We start from the raw sequence: 18,916 nt of genomic DNA on the forward strand, positions 1-18,916 counted from the left end.
TCCATGCACCTTTGTCATCCTCTATGTCCAGATACACCTAGCATGTCCTCACAAGCCAAAGCTGACTCGTCCGTACCAATTGACTTGTTGAACCCCTGCAAGTTGAATACATTACCATTGGTGAATCACTGGCTCGTTCGAGCCCGAAGCTTACGCAAGTCTAATGCGGAAGACGAAGAAAAAGAGGACTTACCTGTGAGTAGATCCAGATCAACAGCCAGGCTCGAGGACTGATCCTGGATGAAGGTCTCGCGATCGCGTGCAGGCTGCACAGGTTGAGTAAAAGCTTCGGTATCGTCGTCTTCGTCATAGTCCTCGTCCCCTTCGTCGTAATCTTCATCTACGTCTCCATCCTCATCCTCGACCTCAACCTTATCACCAATCCTACTCACCATGACCTCTTCTCCAAGCTCCCTGTCTGTCCCACGGACCATCTCCAGGCTATACGGAAAGTCCCACTGCGTAGCCAGTGTGAGAAGATTATAATAGTAGCACCTACCAGAGCTGACATCCAGATAGGGTATCCAGCCTAGAAGAAGCGGCCGAGCAACTGATTCAGAAGCCGACACTGAAGCCTCTCGGGACGCATAGAGCTCGTCGAGCTCGCTGCGCAATTCACGTAAGACCTTTAATGAGTCGTCGTCCGGCTTCGATATCGCGTCGCGGAAACTGCTGTCGTACTTTTGTTCTGCGTTGAGCCGGTAGAGATCGTTGAGGTCCCAGTCTGCTTGGGCGCGGGCTACGAGAATGCAGTTATTGATGTAGTAGTAAGGAGGAATGGCTGGATCACTACAGAAAAATTAGTATTCGCCTTGGATTTTCCTCTTCATCGTACTTACGTCGTGTTGACCGCAGCACATTTGGCGCCGAGGTCTAGTCCGTGCTGCTTGATGACGTCCAATGTGAGATCGTAGAGCCTGTCGTAAAGATCCGGTGACGGTGAGACATCCATGATGATCAAAATCGACTGTCAGCTGTAAAACCTTTGAAGAAGTAGATGATGGGGAGAGTGGGTGGCTGTAGGTAGGGCAAAAAAACAAAGCGACGTGCGACATAAGATCCAAGTGCCAAGCGTTATTGGAAGTGATCGTGGAATGATGGCTACTGTCAATCCATGGTGAAGTGAACTTGTATGGAGAAGATGATTTCCTCATTGGTTAAGTTCTTTGCCTTGTTCATCGTCCCAGCTCAACATTGATACCTGCACTCTATGTCTTGTGCATGTTCGTCACTGTCATAATTGACCGTGTCATAGAAAGACGACACGCTAAAGGTGAGAAAGGGGCGCCGCGTCCGCTCAAAAAAGGTTGCTGCCGAACACGGCGGTGGTGAGCATCTTAGTACGATCTCTTCATAGGCGGCACGCTCGCCGCCTCCTGCTCATCCAATGTGTTCATATTCACCGCCCTCGTCCCGAACCTGACCTCCGCCCCTACATTACTCTGCCATGTGAGACTATGTTTCATCCACTCCCCGTCATCTCTCTCTTTGAAGTCATCTCTTGCGTGCGCCCCTCTACTCTCCGTCCTTGTCAATGCCGCCTTGCTCGTCTGACTTGCATTGGTAAGAAGATTTCGCAGTTCGAGTGTCTCAATGAGGTCGGAGTTCCAGATCAAGGACCGATCTGTGACGCGTAGGTCGGTGGTGTACTTGTTCTCGATGTCACCGAGTTGGGTGTTGCCTTTGGATAAGGAGTCATGAGTGCGAAACACAGCAGTTGTAGATTGCATGGTGCTTTGCATGGAGTTTCGTAGACTGGATGTTGGCGTGCTGCCGTTGGACTCTAGGAAAGTGTTGATCTCGCTGATAGAATCGAGGCCGATATTGTCAGGAGCTGGGTGATGTGCTTCTGATGGCGAGTGATTGGCAGAGATGTGTAGTGCTGTCGCTCGACCCTAGGGGAATGTCAGCAAATATGACTGGTCAGATATGTTCTGAGTACTTACGAAAACCACGATATCAAGCAAGGAATTTGCTCCTAATCGGTTCGCGCCATGTACGCTTACACAAGCAGCCTCGCCAGCTGCATACAACCCTTCAACAACATCTTCTTTGCCACTCTTCGCATCAACATCGAGTACTTGTCCATGGTAGTTGGTTGGGATGCCGCCCATACAGTAATGTACTGTTGGTAATACGGGTATCGGCTCTCTTGTTATATCGATGCCAGCAAAGATACCAACTGTTTCGGCGATTCCAGGCAACCTTTCCATGATGACGTCCTTTGGTAGATGCGATAGTTGAAGATGTATGTGGTCCTTGTTTGGTCCACAGCCGCGGCCTTCTAGGATCTCGAGGTTCATAGAGCGTGAGACGACATCACGCGACGCGAGATCCTTCGCAGTGGGAGCATATCGTTCCATGAAGCGTTCGCCTTCGCTGTTGAGGAGATAGCCGCCTTCGCCACGAGCGCCTTCCGTGATCAGGACCTAAATTCGTTGTCAGTCCAAGCAAGCTATGCTATCGTCGGTGTTGTGTACGTACGCCTGCACCGTAGATGCCGGAAGGGTGGAACTGCACAAACTCCATGTCTTGTAGCGGTAGCCCTGCTCTCGAGACCATCGCACTGCCATCGCCCGTGCTTGTATGCGCGCTTGTCGCACTGAAGTATGCTCTTCCGTATCCTCCCGTTGCCAGCACCGTATTTTTGGCGAATATCCTATGCGTCGTTCCGTCCTCCATGTTCATAGCCGTTATGCCCACGCACTTGCCCTCGCTCATCATCAAGTCCAGCGCAAACCATTCAATGAAGAACTGCACGCCTTCTTTCAGACTCTGCCCATAGAGTGTATGGAGCATTGCATGCCCAGTGCGATCTGCCGCACATGCCGTTCTATAGGCCTGTCCACCCTTGCCATACTTCAATGACTGTCCACCTAATGCTCGCTGATATATCGTTCCTTCGTTTGTCCGACTAAACGGCATGCCATAGTTCTCGAGTTCAACGACCGCTGGGACCGCTTCGCGCGTCATATAGTGGATAGCGTCCTGATCACCGAGCCAGTCCGACCCTGGCAACAGAATCAGTATATATTTCCTATGTCTTTGGTATACCTTTAACCTCACCCTTTATTGTATCGTACATGTGCCAGCGCCAGTCATCTTCTGTCATGTTGCCGAGCGCGGCATTTATTCCACCCTGTGCTGCGACTGTGTGCGATCGGGTAGGAAAGAGTTTCGACACGCATGCAGTCTTGAGTCCAGCTTCCGTGAGTCCTACGGCAGCTCGAAGGCCTGCACCGCCTGCTCCAACAACAATTGCACTGTAACGGGATCAGCTAGAGGCGTCCTGATAGATCGGAAGCTACTCACTCGTAGTGATGGTCAATGACCGTCAAGTTCTTGACATTTGGCCCATTCACTGAGGCGAAATCCCTCCGCTGTCTTGGGTTAATCGACGGCCGACGAGCACTGTACTGGTAGCGCGAGGCGGCTCGCGCAAAGGCACGCATCATGAGGAGTGATGTACGAGAAAAGGATTCATTGGACGTTAGCTACAAAAAGGAAGGGACTTGTAGATTTCCGGATAGCAGATGCAAGTGTTAGCACCAGCCGCGCTAGCATGTAGCCATTCGGTATACCCCTCTGAGCAGCTCATCCTCGGCTGTATAAGAATCGAAGGCGGAGGTCTAAGATGTAACGCGACTGGGGAACTTCTATGACGAGTAGCGCCAGATGCTATCAACTCCTTCCTCTGGATGTAGGAAGTCGGGTATAATGGTTTTACAGCACGCTTGCGTTGCGACAAGGCGGGTCGCCCAACAAAGCTCGATGGTTTGCGGGGTAGACGACAGTGAAAGCTGGAGACGCCCGACGCGTCGAATGTTCGGCCAGCCAAGCACTCGGAAATAGCGACGCTAGCCAATCGGTGATAATGCATTACGCAAGGCAAGAAACCGACCACTTTCATCGGCTATACGGCCTTCTACTAAGACAAGCTCATCAAAAGTTCTGAGCATGCTGCAATGCATAATATCCCCATAATCTGCACCTTGTGGTGCTTGGCTATGGCAATTTTTATAGTGCTAGAGTGTGCGCCCTTGGATGACGTCACGCGAATACGGGCTATACGTAGCCAGAGCGAGGATGTTATGATTACATACACCCAATCTTGATAAATCGAGAAAAGATCGAATACATGCATACTCTGATGTTCGTTGCTATTTTTTAACAGAATGAACGTAACATTAGTGTGCGTAGACAGCCACCCAGGTTCTGTGGTGGAAAGTCGAGGGCGTAGGAAGGGCTGAAGTGGATGCCACGGATACCTTGAAGCGATGTCTGCTATCTCAGTGTGCTACCGAAAGGCGAATTCTTCAACTCTTTAAGATCCAGGTCGAGGACTTTACTCTCTCGCTTCAGCGAGATACCAGGGACTAACATAACAACGCCTACCCTAATAACCGAGTGGGCAAAAGCCTGCCATGCAGACCAACTTGCCAATTACCCGCCTAACAACGTAGCCACGCAACTCATCGTCATTCTCGACCAGGTCCTCTCTTCTCAAACCTCACCGGCAGCCTCCGCTTCCGTGACGGCAAACCTAGTTCAGTCTGAACACGACATAACCCACGGATTGGCATGCCTAATAGACCTCTTCCTCTTCGCCGCTGCACGAAACACTAGTCTCAACTCACTAGAGCTCCTCGTATCCTACCTCGTCGAACTAGCCAAACAACCCGATGCTATCAACGAAGGCCCCGAGCCCAAGGTATGGGACGAAGGCGGAGGCGTCATGCACGATATACCATCCGGTGCGCCAATCATCATAGAAGGAAAACAGCTATGGAGTGAGTTACCGATGTTAGGTTGGAACATCACGGAATGGTTTCAAGGTATGTCAGATTGAACATTAGTCACTGCTCTCTCATATACAACATGGTGAGTAACTGGAAAGTAGGACCTGAGCTGTGGACTCACAGCCATTGTAATCCAACAACACCAGAGGTTGCGGCGGCTAAATGGAAGGACATAAACAAGCTGATCGCGGTCATCGCACGGAATCCTGACGCCCAGGTTCTACCATCACTCGCCGGTTACATCAATCTCTCTCGTATAACTTTGTCCATGGCACTGGAACATAGTCTCAACACGCGGCTGGGCAAGAACACCGCGATGCATCTACCCGCCGCTGCGTTATGGTTTTCGATCGCGGGTGGGGAGCTAGAGAGGATGTGTGAGGCCGGCGAGCAGAAAATGGCTGCTGGAGATGTTTGGGCAGAAAGAGTAAAGGATAACGGGAGCGGAGACAGTGCGGTGGTTAATATGACCAGATTACAGTTCTGGAAAGAGAGGTTGGCAGAGTTACAGCAGATGTAAAGAGGTTTTACTGTCCCTTACATACTATTACTTAGCTGTGCGCGTGGCTTCGTCTACAGATAGCGGAAAGCTATACCTTCTCCATCAATGCCTAGGCACATACCAAATACTCGCTTCCGCTTTCTTCTGACAATCACTACTAAGTTCAACCTCGCAAGCGGTGCTATTACCATCTAGTTTTCCAATATTTCCCGCTGGTGTTACTGGCGTTAGCGGTGTCTCAGTTACCACAGGTCTTATCCTAACACCTACTCTGCTAAGCTGTGGTCCTAGAGCAGATGTTGCCGAAGCCGTTGCAGTTTCAACACGTGGCTCTAGAGCAGAAGGGGGACTATCCACATTCGTGTTCACAGTAGGCCGATTAGGCCGATCCTTAACACTTCATTTCCTAGACAAACGGCGTTGAGGGAGTTGAATTGGCATGCCGTTGTTGAACAAAGGAATTAGCTGTGTCGCGATGAAGGAATCTTTGCGTCTACTGTTTCTGGGAGGGGATGAGGCGATGGACGCTCCGGTTGTAGAGAAAGACGTCGAACTTGCTCGGCTGAAGGCTGATGAATTTGATAAGTCATCTGTGTACTGGGTACATCTCGAGATTGGACGGCTACCAGTCGGTGATTCAAGAGTGTACTTAGTCGCTAGTGAAACCAGACGGCTGGCAGGCAGTGGCTCGTTGTCGTCGCACTCGAACGAAGTTAGGGGCGAGGGTTGCAAAGTGCTACGAAGGCTCAAGCAGTTCATCTTGGGTGGTTGTAGCTGAGTGCACAACAAGTGAATGTGTGGTAAATTGCTGAATGCCCAGAAAGCGCTCTAGAAGGTGGTTGCCTGCACTTTCACCTTTGCAATCAGCAGGGCATCGAATTCCTTTCAGACAATTCTCGAACTCGCTCCGGGTGTGTTCGAAAGATCTTTGTAGGATATTTCAGCACTTTAAACCATCTGTGAACTGGATCGTTGTCGTGAACCGACCACGTATCTGTAAAGTGAGTGAATAGTACGACTTAGCACAAAGCACAAAACAGTATTTTATCAATTCATCATGCCTTCGGTCTATCAAAGGACTGCCCTCTGCTGACTAGGCAGAGTCACTTGTGAAACAACAACCTTTTTCCACTCTTCCTGGCCCTTTGTAATTTCAGATTTCCTCGCCTCATACTTCTTGGCCCAACTAACAATATCGTACGAATGCTGCAACTTGCTCGCCCAAGTCAGACAACTCCATTTCGAGTCTTCCTCCCATACCGGAAGTATACCGCCGTCCTGACTGACAGTCAATCCGCCTCTGGTACCACAGGTTGTGCACCCGATTGCATTCTTGCCATGCTCAGGCAGGAATTCGATCTTGGAGAGATGACAATGCGGACATGCGCCTACTTCTTCGTCGCCCAGATATCTTGCTTCGTCGTACGGTTTGCCCAATTCACTTGCGAGATTCTGACCCATGCGCCTGGCCCGTGCGATAAGGTCATCGTGTAAACACACTGCTCCGGATAGTCCCAAGTCCTGGCCGATGAATTGATCTACAATCTTGGCATGCAGACCATAAAACAGCAAATGGAGAGTGGGCAGAGCCATGGTGAACTGATCTGGTGTTAAAGATCCTCCCACTGCGATAAAACCCAATACTCGCGGCTTTGTTAGTCGTGGGTCAAGTTTGCCAGGATTGAATGTTTTGCCAAATGTAACGTCAAGGGACGGCCCGCCAATTCGGTCCATAAGGAGCTTTAATGTGCCTGGGGGCTGGTGGCTGTATGTAGGTGTAGAAACAATGATTGCATCAGCGTCCAGGATAGCTTCGCGGACGGCAGCTCGATCGTCGGGCGCATTGTTAGAGGCGGCATTGACCTTTGAAGCAAGGTCGAAGCCAACAGGGCTATCCAGAGGTGCTGGATTTGTCGGTATGGAGATGGAGGGAACATGTATCCATGACGTTGTAATGGTAGAGTCAGACTCGGTAGCTGCTGTCAAGGCAGCTTTGAGTAGGATCTCTGAGTTTCCAGACGGTGTGCCGTTTACGAGACCGAGTATATGCATTGTCCGGTTTGCTGGTTCTAGTCATATAAGTCGACACAAATGCTTGTTATTGACCATTGGTATATATGTACTGAGAATTGAGAGAGGCCGCTGACATACCTGGGACGCGCGGTCCAGATCTATGTCCGGTTCCGGAATGTGGAGGAAATGTGGTGGGGAAATCCGACCCTGGCCTACTGATCTTCGTTATCGGCCCTGTTGCTGCAAATTAAGTTAAAGACACCGGGCAGCGTGGAGAAGACGAAAGGCACGATGTCTAAACTCTTTCCAAATGCTCCATTGGATACAGTACATTATTGTGCACTAACAGTTGCTTGACCAAAATGTCAAAAGACTGGCTAATACCAGTCGAGATTAGAGTAACAGTAATAGCAACGCTCACCCAGGTATTGAACGCCGTCCATATGCAAACGCCAGCGGCTATCCATCCGTCCAGGCCATGCAATCGCGTCCTCATAAACCATAAATCCATAATCATAATACATTGATGTCGTGTCAGTTGCGCCATTCCCATGCCAAAACTCCAATTAAGTCCAACTTTTTCATACCGCGCTTATCGTTGCATATACATGCCAGTCGTAACCATGACGTTGCCGTAACGCTCGTTAGCGCGCCACAAGTACTTGAGGAAAACAATAGCTTTCAGGTAAGCTTTCATAATTCGCCTTCGTCGCGCCCGGTCGGCTTCAAGGATGCTGCGCAGTGCCTTTGATACCGCGAAAGGCGATGCGACTCTTCGAGAAGGCGACTGAATGATTGCCGGCCAGGATGACGCTCGGGTAAGCGTGGGTGGGCACATGCTCGACGCCTCGGGTAAGAAAACATCTGGTGTCTCTGGCGCGTCGTTTAGTGAGACAGGACCGAATTTCGCGTCGAGAGCTTCGTATTCGAAGACTTCTGGAATGCTTCCGAGCGTAGGTGAAAAGGCAGACGATCGCGGAGTGCCGGGCTGGTGTGACATGTCGGTGGTAGATTTTTCTTTTGGCATTTGGTGTCCTTTCCGTGGTGGTGGTGAGGGACGGACAGTCTTCTGCTTGGGTGCGCGTGGTGAGAGAGGAATGGAGGCAGTTGGGGTAGATGGCCAGAGCGGAACCGAGAAACGCCTAAAAATTGAACCCGTTTGTTTTGCTGATCCGTGATTGAGAAGAGCGTCGCATCGTGGCGGTGAAAACAGCAGCATGTCGAACAGTGAGTACGTGTGACGCGCGGAACGAGTCTTACACGACGAGGCTGAAATCAGGGATGAAGACTGGGAAAACGAAGGAAAGCAGCGAGATGGCGGCAATGTGTAATAAGGCTGGTTCACCAAATTGTTAGTCGCGTATATAAACAGCAGATCCCCGTATCTGCAGGACGGGAAGGGCACTAGGCAATGGGGCCCAATGATATTAGCATACTGGTGACGGTGATCGTGTGGACAAACGCGTTTGTTTTCGAGACAACACACTGGCAAGCCGCCTTCCCGCTGTCACACGAGCTGACGACGCGCTGACTCTGAGTGAGGTTGTCAGTCGAAACTGCTTGATACTCTTGGGTGCTTTGGAAAGCGTTCAATTTTACCCCGCGGCGGCATTGTGCGATTGTTAAAGAGGAATGACGTCGCTATGGAAAAGTTTTGGATCGAGAGATCGAGAACTCACATCAACCGGCGCAGAAGCCGCCAACGGTAACGCTAGCGCCTAGCCCAATCACATGCCACACACCCCTTCCCGTCCCCAGTTCCTTCACACCACCATTCACTGCTGTTACACATGGCTCGGGGTGATACGCCCTGCTGTGTAGCCGCCTGATGCAGCAAATCGCAGATTGAACGTGCATAGCTTTTCCTACGTCACCGGGTAAGAAGAGCCTTGACATGTCGCTGTCGCTGTCGCTGTCTGGGCAGCTTACATGTACGCCGCGGACGCTGTTTCCCTGGCCAGCTCCTCACCGATGAGAGCATGTGCTGGCTTTTGCACGTTTCAAGAGAGATGCAATAGGGAAGATTCGCGACAAGCAATCAGCCATCGCACTCTGCGCTCAAATCTATGGAGAAAGAACTGTAGACCCTTGTAGGGTCGGTCGTACCTAACCGCCTATTTGGGATGCGGAGAAGCTATAGCTATACAGCCCCGAGCTCCTCATCCCACTTGTTGGCCACTTTCACTTTCTGGCTCACGACGAAGTCCCTCATCTTTATTCTCCTACGCTGACGCTCTTGAATCTACCGAAACGACGGGTTAAAAGTAAAAACCGGCGGCATGACGTACACCAGGAAGCAGGTCGTGACCTGCCTCAGTGTGCTAGTAAGTCCCACATCGCGATGCCAGCCTTGCACGTGCACCGATTAACAATGTCCAGTATCTTGTAATTGCGACGGCACTCGCAGGGTAATAAACACCATGTTAACCGACGATGCTAGGCCCGCGCTAACAGTTCTCCACTAGCTACGCTGCCTCCCGCGCGAACGCTCGTTCTGTGCCCATCTCCGACACGTTGACCGGCTTCACTACGGCTCTACCCATCGTCTCAGGCCTCCTGCTAGAATGCGGCTATGACTTTACGCGACGACAGGAACGTCGCCAGCACTTGAGTCGTGGCGAGATTCAGCGCCCGCCGCTCGTCATCATCGCAAACACGCTCATCTTCATCTACTCCACCGTCGTGATCACCCTTGCGGGCACGCATGCTGCGCCGCCTTCTGGCCTAGATTGCGGGTTGCATGAGCGCTGGCAAACGCTCTTCAGGAAGAAGGATGCGAGTGCCATCCGCCAGATTCAGGATGCCTTTGAATGCTGCGGCTTCGCAAATTCGCGCGACATGGCATGGCCGTTTCCAGACAAAACACACAACGCAGACGCATGCAAGGGTACATATCATGGCAGGATGGACGGATGCCTGAGAGCCTGGAAGGCTGAAGAGCAGGTCATCGCCGGCATGCTCATGGTCGTTGTCGGCATGGTCTTCATCTGGCAGGTTAGTCGTGGTGTCTGCAGCGCTGCGGGAAGCCAATACTGACATCTTCTCCTAGTTCGCCATCATCGCCATTCCTACGCAGAAAGAGTCGTGGCTGCATCGCATTGCACCCGAACGCATCTCCCGCATGATCGCTGACGAGCGACACGGCGACGCTGAACCGAGACGTGCCATCGACTTCATCCCGGGTTACAGCAGCAACCGCTATTCCGACCGCATCGAGGAGGAGACTGAAGAGGCCACCGAAGACGGCCGGGATAACGTACGTGCGATCGAAGAGGGCAATCGTCGCCTTGACGGCGCCTTGCCGGGACACATTGGCAGCGATCTGCAGCCTAGTGTTGAGAACGAGTGGGCGAGGAATTAGGGACTTGCGTCTACACAGGAGATGGTGGGATGCGCCCGCGGTCGAGATACTGGAGGAATGACGTTGCGAATAAGTCATTTGCGTACGCTTCTGAATGACTTGTGGTTTCGCGCATCCCCACAAAGATCGTCTCGTAACGGCGCAGACTCCAATGGCTATATTGCAAACCGGCACTACGGAGGACTGATCCTTTCCGGACTGCTCAATGAGTACTGCATAGGCTGAACAGTGTGCATGCTGGCTTCCCAGCACAGTTAGCAGTGAGGCTACACGGCATAGGAAGTCTGAGATCGCATTCACTCGCTTCTTGTATCTCCCATGCATTATGGACAAGGCAGATACATATTCTTGAGCAAGCAAGACAACGCAATGTTCCAAATGACACAACCACTGGTGAGATTGTCTCGTGCACTGTTAGCTTTCAGTATATATGTTTGTCCACGTCAACCAACAATGCATTCTAACATTAGTCTCACTATATACTCAAGACTCAACACAGCACTGTTCTCTTACGGTATAACAGGCACTATAGACTCACGATACTGGGACTACTGACTACAAAAAACCAACTCTCTGACTAGCAGACTTCCTTCTCATCACACTCATTCCTGCGAACGTACATTCGATCTACTGACGAATTACCATTACTATAATCAACACTACAGCAATGACGGACATGTCTTCCTCCTCCACTTCCAATTTCTCAGCACCTAGACGTGTCCCTACCACTACATTCGACACCATCCTCCCACCTGAAAAGATCATCACCTGGGAGCAGGAGGACGCGGCCGCAAAGAAGAAGCGCTCCTCTACGGAGCTTGCAGCCAAGGCAAAGTCAAAGGTTGGTACTACCATGAAGTCAGCCTTGAGCAAGGCTGATCAAGTGAAGAACGTGGTGAGCAAGGCAAGGGCGAAGCGGGAGACGGACAAGCAGATCAGGAAGGCTGAGAAGGAACATCAGAAGGCAACCCGCTGACGAGAAGGAGTTCGAGATGAGTGACGAGGGTGGGGACAGGCATATGGAGGAGATGCGGAGTAATGAGATCTGTACAACCCACGCAGCGCGAAGTAGATGCCTATCAGTGATTCATTGTTCCTGTCGTTCGCCTATATCGATCTCATGCCTTGAATAGCTAATACAATGACCCAAGTCTATTACCCGTCAGATAATCATGTGAAATTTCCTCTTCGCTAAGACTGCTGACTCGTCTTCTTTCTCATTGGCAACACCCTTTGAGAGTGCTTTCCATGATGGATCGTAGCCCAGAAGGTCACCGAGGTAGCTTTGCCAAACGACTCCTTGACGGGAATTATTTGCAGCTCCAGGTTGAGGCGTTCCCTGAGCAGGAGTAGGCATTGCGCACAATGTTTCGAGATCCATGAGCTCCTGTTCGGCGCGTGAGAATTTCCCCACAGGCGACTCTGTGTGAGATTGATCGGCGCTATCGACCTCCAGTCTCCCCTCGTGGGTTGAAGAATGGCTTGTACTAGGCTCACACTGAGAGTTTTCACGGCGCTCTGGAAGATTCACGTCCGGTTGGGAAGTAGCTGATACCTCTGACTCCCTACCAGCTCGTTCGGCTACCTCTTCGATGACTGTCTCCGCAGGCTTTATTTCGAACGACGGATTCTTCGAGAGTCGCTCCAGATCGCTACCATAACTGCCAGGCTCAAGCTCTGGTGGTGCGAAATATGGCTCTCCACCCGATACATTCTCTTTCTCTTGATCTTCTTCCCCATGTCTTCCTTCCTTGGATCCTACTTCCTCGGCTTTCTTATATTCGTGGATGATGGCTGTCTCGACTAGCTCATCTTCGACTTGCTTGCTGTGAACAGGTTCTTCGCTTATTGGTCTACTGTCGACTGGCTCATCCTCAAATAGCTTTCGTTCGACTGAGCCATTGTTGACTGGTGGTGCCACTCGGTCAATCAGTCGATTGAGCATTTCGAGTTCGCTATTGGCTGGTTTGGCATCACCCTTGCCCATCTGTTGACTAGAATCAGACCTGGCAGCACTTTCTTCCTTTTCGGCTGCTTCTCCTCCCAGTTCCTCCTGCTGTCCAACTGATTGTTTCGCAGAATCCGACTTTTGCTCTTTCCCGGCTCTCATCTTCTTCTCTTCAACCTTCTTCGTTTCCTCTTCAGTCGCGTGCGGTAATCCAGTCGCTACAGGCTTAGCAGCGGATTCAGTAGCAGCAACCTCTACATGCGTTCCAACACTATCTTTCGGCCCAGAAGACTCATCGCCGGGAAGAGAGCTACCAGATAGAGTTGCATCGCATCCATGTTTCCACGGGGCATGTATCCCAGCAGAATCACCACGCCCCTCGGCTAGCATCTCTAAACTTCCGCTCACAGAAGCGAACGGCTGGTTGTGCTCACTCAGCGCCGCCACCAGCATCGCAGCTTCTTGTCGCTCCAACTCAGCTCTTCTAAGCACAAACTCTTTCTTGATCTCAGCCAATTTGTGATCCAGTAATTGCTTATTGTGCAAGAGCTTTTGTAAGGCATCCTCGGTCCTTTTCCGCATGTTGAGTATCATTTTGCTACATTCGTTGTCTTGTAGCAGCCGTGCCAGCAGCATAGCGGCAGTCATTCGCTGCAAAAGATTGCTAGAAGAAAGGCGGACTCGATGAACGGCATCATGCCGTAGCTGAGTAACCCAGTCCATGAGACTGGGTAAAGGCTTTCCAATATTCTTTACGGTATCTGGATTGAATACGTGTTGGCAGTTGAGCAGGACTTTCGACCATTGATTGAGTTCGCCTGCTTCTGCGCAATCCCACCCTTTGCTCTGCAGAATATAGCTCAGTCTTTCCTGTGCAAAAGTAAAACATGCTTTCTCGAGAGCGTATTGTATCTTAGCGAGGAGTCGGTGCTGATCCCAGAGCGGTAGGGATATCGAATCAAACGGTTGGTTTTGAGAACCTGCTCCGGTTAGATACATCCATTGAACCAGGAAGTTCTCAAAACAAGCATACTGGTCTCGGTCTTGTCACTACCCTGACTGGTCTTTATCTCGTCTCTGATGCCCAGAAGTCTTTCAGGGCTATAAGTCCCTGCGCTTTGTACGGTCGCCGCACTGCTTGCCATAGCTTTGGGTCCAGTAGGGATAGATGGATTAGACTGGTTGGCTAGAGGAGCTTTGAAAACTTCTGGAAAGCGTGTTTGGGCCTTCGCGACTGATTGGAAGACTTGGTCATCCATCAGTGCTTTTGCTATGTTGGCAATGCTGTCAACTCCATAGTCCCGGACCAAACTTCTGAGTCTGACATCGTCCCTATACTTCTCGACTTTCTTGCGAATCGTCTTCAGTGTGCTAGGCGGGACTGGGTCTGCATCGAAAATATCCTTGAGAGCCAGGTAGACAAGCTTTTGCGGGTGCGATGTATTAGCCATGATTTATGACCTGTATTTGCAGATGAGCACGAACAAGAGGTGGTAGATTGTTGATCGCTGTTCGAACTTCTGAGGCTATATGTAGAGGTGCCTTGACAACTGCGCCTCATTAGTGCCTGGGTGTTTGATACAGTCGCTGAGCTGGATACCCACCCCGCACCCGAGCATAATGTCCAATGAATGGCTGTGCTAAGTTAACGCCTAGACTTTGAGGAACCGACGTGGCTTTCAGGCATGGAAAACTCAACATGGATGTGTCGCAGTGCAGTCTAGATCGAGGTTCGACATTTCGCGCACATCAACTTGACAAGAACTTCACAAATGGCTATCTCCCAGAGAACTACGCTGATCGCGCTTCAATCCCATGTCCGCGCGGGTCTATTGCGTCGCATTGATCCATCGCAGTCATGCTCTAATGGTGTTAGGAAGAAAGTAGGTGCGGGTGCGGGCCGGCGGCAAGAGCCCTGCTGATCCCCAAAAGGCGCCGCTTCAGCCCCCAATTTTGGCGCCCCCTCACCTGATGCGACCTCATGACACTGAACAACACAACGCGATAATCGCAAAGCGAACAGCACAACCGTGTTCGCTCATTACTTATCTCATAAGTCGCGCATCGTGGTAATAAAGGAGCAGGATGAGGTACATCTTGAAGTCTTGTTTATCGGTATACATATTCTCTTGCATGATCCGGTATCGCACCGCCACAAAGCAGAGCCCAGCGCCTACATAGCCACCCAATTGATGTCACCGATTCCTACGCCGCGACGAACGTCGAGCTATCCCAGCCATAGACCTTCTTCAAGCGCCGGGAGTAGATCAGAAGAAGTCGTCCCTCAATGCTAGCTTGATGTGGCCGATGAAGTGTTATGTCCCTGCGTACCGACATCTTCGCTGAAGGGACGAACGTGTATATAGAGCCGACTTTCGGATCGATTGAGAATCCCAGATCAATCATAGCGGCTACGAAGGCTTCCCATCGCACCGGGCTACGAGCTGCGGATGACCTTGAGAACAGTGATGAGAAGACCTCAGCAGTTGAGGTCTTGACTTCGAAGGTGTCTTTCGATTGAACCGGCTGGTCATCCTTCGTGGCTTGCGGCGTAATTTCGTAAATCGAAGATTGCGCTGGTCGTGTCTTTTCCTTTTGTTTGCGCTGTTGGATAGCTGATACCGAAGCCTCTGGAGCTGTCGGCGTGGTGTACTCAGCCTGAGGCTTACTAGCTTTTGTCTTTTGTTGTTCATACTGTTGCTCGATGCTGGACATACAGCTCTCGACTAAATCCTGGTAGAGGAAACCAAGCTTCGTACCTGTCTTCTCTACAATATACTGGTCGAGAGTTGAGAGGGCACCTTCAGCCATGCCTGGCTCTAGTAGATTGTCGATTGGAATAGCATAGTCGCCAAGGTCTACACCGTCCTTTAATTGTCTCAGCTCCTTATCCAACAAAGCATAACCTGGCACGAATGGCTGACTCTTCTTATGATTGGGTGCGGGTAGTTGCGTGACTGAAGAGAGAGACTGGATGAAGGTCACGATGATGGCCAAATCTCCTAGCGAGTCATACTCTCGTTCCGAAAGGTTATCTTGTTCTAGTGGGTGGGCGCGATGGAGGTCCTCCAACTTTTGGAGCCATTGTGTAGCGGTCGACCAGTTTGTTTCATCTTGGCAGAGTCGAAGCATACAATGCAACTGCGGGTTCTCTACCGTCAGAGACTCGGGGCTCCGCTTCAGTGAGAGACGCGCGATGTCATTGGTCGACATCCGCTTGAACCACTTGCTGCCACCCATGCCGACGGCTACGCTTCGTTTGAAACTAGTCTGAGCGCGCAGGTACTCTAGGTGGCAAGTATTTGAAAGCTCTTTGACGACGATGGCTTTGTATTGTTTATCCGACGAGTCCTTGAACAGGTCCAAGAGACGGCCAATGTAATCCCATGTGGCAGCCGCCTTGACAGCGCCATGAACCGCGTCGAATACAGAACCGCTGATATACTTGTCCGTATGTACAGGCAGTATTCGCCCCTTCTCGTCGGCAACAAGTTCTGGTCTACTGAAGAAGCAAAAGTTGACTTCATGAGCTAGGACGGTGGGCTCTGTAGAGATCAGGTTGACAAGGTCCTCACGGGATGATACTTGGTCCTGCACAATGTCCGAAAGGTCTGGAAGCTCTAGTTTCTTCGAAGGTGCGTGTATCGACAGCTTCGCGAGAGCTGCGGTCGCTTCATCAGTTGGCTTCTTCGGGCGCTTCGCCTGGGTTCTCGTGGTGGATGCAGTATCGAGGATGTCTTCGATGGCGATGTTCAGGAGCTGCAATAGGTTCATCTGTCGCATAAGAATGAGTTCTCCGGTAGCTTGAGGGACTATCATCTGGGCTTGTATAGCTGGCTTCATGTTTGCCAGAACTTCTTCCCGCTTCTCCGCGACGATCTTGACCGATTCGCCGTATCCATCCTCTGTCAAGAAGAGTGTGTAACAGTTCTTGTATTGGGAGGCGTTGTTGAGTTTCAAGTTCTTCCTCTTCATCATATCAACTATATGCGCATGATCTCCCGGCCTTCCATTGAAGCCAGTCGTATATTGTGTTTGTAGCGGTGAGGTTGCTCTGTGCTTGAGCATGTCGAGGAAGAATTCTGATGGTGTTGAAGCAATGTCGCGCAAGTTCCATTCCGGAATGAATTTGTAGACATTCTCTAGGCTTGTGTCTTCAGCATGCTTCAGCACAGCGCCATCGCGAGAGCCTGCCTGCATGATCTTCTTGCGTTGTTCTTGGCCGAGCGAACGCCACATTTCTTCGATTCGCGGGCCATATTGTCGGTACTTCTTGGCGAGATCACTGTGTAATTCCTTGAGTGTTTCGTTCATCTTGGCTCGTGGGTGAGCGTTGGTGGTGGAAGAATCGATTTGTCGGAGCTCCAATTATGTTTGGTATCGATGCAGGAGCAACGCTAGCAAAGTTCCGGACTTTACCACATGTGGATTAGAGTTGGGCGTCTAGGTCCACTGGAGCTGCGGCTCCTGACTTCCGTCACTTTCACCGCCAAGTACCTGTCCTCGGTGCGCTTACTAACGCATGTTGAGATCCCAAGCATGTAGCGATGTGGAAGAAATTCGAGAACGATGCAAGCTTGACTTCACAATGTCTGGCGACTGTATTCTTCGTGGTTATGTTGGTCCGGAGACCGAGGGTATAGTGGGGCTTGTACTTCTTTTTTCATGAAAGGCTGTCCGATTCTTCTGAACGACCAATATAGGCATTCAGGTAGTCAGAGAAAGCATAAGCGCATGGCTGAATGTTTTGGCTTTGCCCCTCCTGGATCTTGAACCGATAAGTACCTGCACAAAACCTCTGGTAGACAATAGACGTTAAGCAACGTCCCTCTAATGTGCTTTGAAGGCTAGAAGTAACGGATCATTAAGCATTTCGCAAAGACACAACGATGTCTGTAGCCTTAGCCAGAGGTCTAGTTTGCGTAGACATTCCTAAGCCTCTGTCCCGAACTTGCTGATCAAAAATATCTGCTTAGGTACTGTCTTCTATCTTACCCCCCTCTAAGACATTGCTTCCACCACGCTAAGCTGCCCGGACCGAACGCCTCGCGACCGTGACGGTGCACACTTGTGATTCGCCAAACACAGGCGGCGCAGCATGACAATGCGTCCAGGCTTCAAAATAGTGGACCGAACGCCTCGCGACCGTGACGCTGCACACTTTTGATTCGCGTACCATGGCGCCGCGTTCTTTTTTGTGACGTGGGACTACGTGTTATACAATTAACCAACCTTACCAAGACGATCGAAGGGCATTTCTACACACTCGTGCCCCTAGACTTCGTATCATGCAGAAGACAGTTAAAATCACTCGACGGGCTCCATGTAAACATATCTTGACGGTCATCACTACTCAGATATCTTTATGTCAACATAATTCAGAGTACCGGTACTCTCAATCTACGCTACACCACTGCCACACCTATCTACACGCCTACACGATCAACCAGAAAACTCTCCGCAGCGACGCAGCCATTGACGAAAATGCTTTGTCGCCCACTTACATGCATGTTTGCACTTGCCATGGCCAGCCGAGCCACCCCTATCCTTCCATACACAAACCTTTATCAACGGGACGTGACTATGGATACCCAAACTGGAGATCATCAACTCTCTACGGAAGCGATCATAGGTGTCATTGGTGTGGTGGTTGCCGTATTGGGTATTGCATCCTCGCTAGCGTGGTCGAAGCGGAGAAAGTCGCGCAGTAGATCCCGTCGCACCTCAGAAGGTACACACATGTCAAGAGTTGTCCACTTCAAGGTCGCTGAACTGACTCGTTTCGCAAGAATTGGTAACCTCAAACTATCCGACACATAGCGGTACTTTCACGCCATTATACCCAATCGACACCTGGACGCGCACAGCTGGCAACAGCGGACAGAACTTGTCGCACGATTACAATTATCATGTACACTATGAGCGGTTGACGGTGCAGCGCACGATGTAATGATTGAGCATCAAGGAGTACTTGTGGTTTGCATTTATGGGTCGGATTTGTTCAGTTTCGAGCGGCGTCGCACTTTCAGGATATTCATATACTGTATCATTATTACATGTTTATCTATCGCATCAAGACATGGACTTAGTCTTCTTTGCCGTGGAGTTCCGCACACTTGCAACAAGTCGAGGCTGAGTAGGCTGACAGCCTGCCGTCGTACGCCAATGTATACCGTGTAGTCTGAATCGAATAAGTATATGCGTTTAGTTCCTGGGCATATGCCGTCATGATCGTGTAGAAGCTCATTGGCGTAGATGGCAAAAGCAAGTCGCAGGGCCGCCTACGTGACAAA

The 18,916-nt window shown here is 50.7% G+C and overlaps 9 protein-coding genes across 9 annotated transcripts; 3 read left to right on the forward strand and 6 right to left on the reverse strand.

Annotated features, from left to right (window-relative positions):
• Positions 1 to 125: 125 nt before the first annotated feature.
• On the reverse strand, positions 126 to 952 carry J4E82_008918 (uncharacterized protein; the record flags this gene model as incomplete). The annotated part of the gene is made up of 2 exons (XM_051735148.1): positions 126 to 789; positions 840 to 952. The coding sequence occupies 2 exons, from the start codon at positions 950 to 952 to the stop codon at positions 126 to 128; spliced, it is 777 nt and encodes a 258-aa protein (XP_051585075.1).
• A 385-nt stretch (positions 953 to 1,337) lies between these two features.
• On the reverse strand, positions 1,338 to 3,452 carry SDH1_1 (succinate dehydrogenase flavoprotein subunit; the record flags this gene model as incomplete). The annotated part of the gene is made up of 5 exons (XM_051735149.1): positions 1,338 to 1,895; positions 1,947 to 2,429; positions 2,485 to 3,011; positions 3,067 to 3,263; positions 3,313 to 3,452. 5 exons carry the CDS (start codon positions 3,450 to 3,452, stop codon positions 1,338 to 1,340), a joined length of 1,905 nt encoding a protein of 634 aa, XP_051585076.1.
• A 723-nt stretch (positions 3,453 to 4,175) lies between these two features.
• Positions 4,176 to 5,319, forward strand: J4E82_008920 (uncharacterized protein; the record flags this gene model as incomplete). The annotated part of the gene is given in 4 exon segments (XM_051735150.1): positions 4,176 to 4,181; positions 4,201 to 4,279; positions 4,464 to 4,835; positions 4,946 to 5,319. 4 exon segments carry the CDS (start codon positions 4,176 to 4,178, stop codon positions 5,317 to 5,319), a joined length of 831 nt encoding a protein of 276 aa, XP_051585077.1.
• Positions 5,320 to 6,372: 1,053 nt separating this feature from the next.
• J4E82_008921 (uncharacterized protein) lies at positions 6,373 to 7,353 on the reverse strand (the record flags this gene model as incomplete). Its single annotated transcript, XM_051735151.1, has 1 exon — positions 6,373 to 7,353. One exon carries the CDS (start codon positions 7,351 to 7,353, stop codon positions 6,373 to 6,375), a length of 981 nt encoding a protein of 326 aa, XP_051585078.1.
• Positions 7,354 to 7,906: 553 nt separating this feature from the next.
• Positions 7,907 to 8,533, reverse strand: J4E82_008922 (uncharacterized protein; the record flags this gene model as incomplete). Its single annotated transcript, XM_051735152.1, has 1 exon — positions 7,907 to 8,533. The coding sequence occupies one exon, from the start codon at positions 8,531 to 8,533 to the stop codon at positions 7,907 to 7,909; it is 627 nt and encodes a 208-aa protein (XP_051585079.1).
• Positions 8,534 to 9,593: 1,060 nt separating this feature from the next.
• J4E82_008923 (uncharacterized protein) lies at positions 9,594 to 10,675 on the forward strand (the record flags this gene model as incomplete). The annotated part of the gene is made up of 4 exons (XM_051735153.1): positions 9,594 to 9,638; positions 9,694 to 9,722; positions 9,780 to 10,308; positions 10,364 to 10,675. 4 exons carry the CDS (start codon positions 9,594 to 9,596, stop codon positions 10,673 to 10,675), a joined length of 915 nt encoding a protein of 304 aa, XP_051585080.1.
• A 667-nt stretch (positions 10,676 to 11,342) lies between these two features.
• Positions 11,343 to 11,651, forward strand: J4E82_008924 (uncharacterized protein; the record flags this gene model as incomplete). Its single annotated transcript, XM_051735154.1, has 1 exon — positions 11,343 to 11,651. The coding sequence occupies one exon, from the start codon at positions 11,343 to 11,345 to the stop codon at positions 11,649 to 11,651; it is 309 nt and encodes a 102-aa protein (XP_051585081.1).
• A 186-nt stretch (positions 11,652 to 11,837) lies between these two features.
• On the reverse strand, positions 11,838 to 14,074 carry J4E82_008925 (uncharacterized protein; the record flags this gene model as incomplete). Its single annotated transcript, XM_051735155.1, has 2 exons — positions 11,838 to 13,603; positions 13,657 to 14,074. The coding sequence occupies 2 exons, from the start codon at positions 14,072 to 14,074 to the stop codon at positions 11,838 to 11,840; spliced, it is 2,184 nt and encodes a 727-aa protein (XP_051585082.1).
• A 754-nt stretch (positions 14,075 to 14,828) lies between these two features.
• Positions 14,829 to 16,937, reverse strand: J4E82_008926 (uncharacterized protein; the record flags this gene model as incomplete). Its single annotated transcript, XM_051735156.1, has 1 exon — positions 14,829 to 16,937. The coding sequence occupies one exon, from the start codon at positions 16,935 to 16,937 to the stop codon at positions 14,829 to 14,831; it is 2,109 nt and encodes a 702-aa protein (XP_051585083.1).
• Positions 16,938 to 18,916: the final 1,979 nt, after the last annotated feature.

Source organism: Alternaria postmessia, assembly GCF_024291825.1.
Source record: "Alternaria postmessia strain BMP 2775 chromosome Unknown scaffold_78, whole genome shotgun sequence".
In the NCBI taxonomy this organism is placed as follows: Eukaryota; Fungi; Ascomycota; class Dothideomycetes; order Pleosporales; family Pleosporaceae; genus Alternaria; species Alternaria postmessia.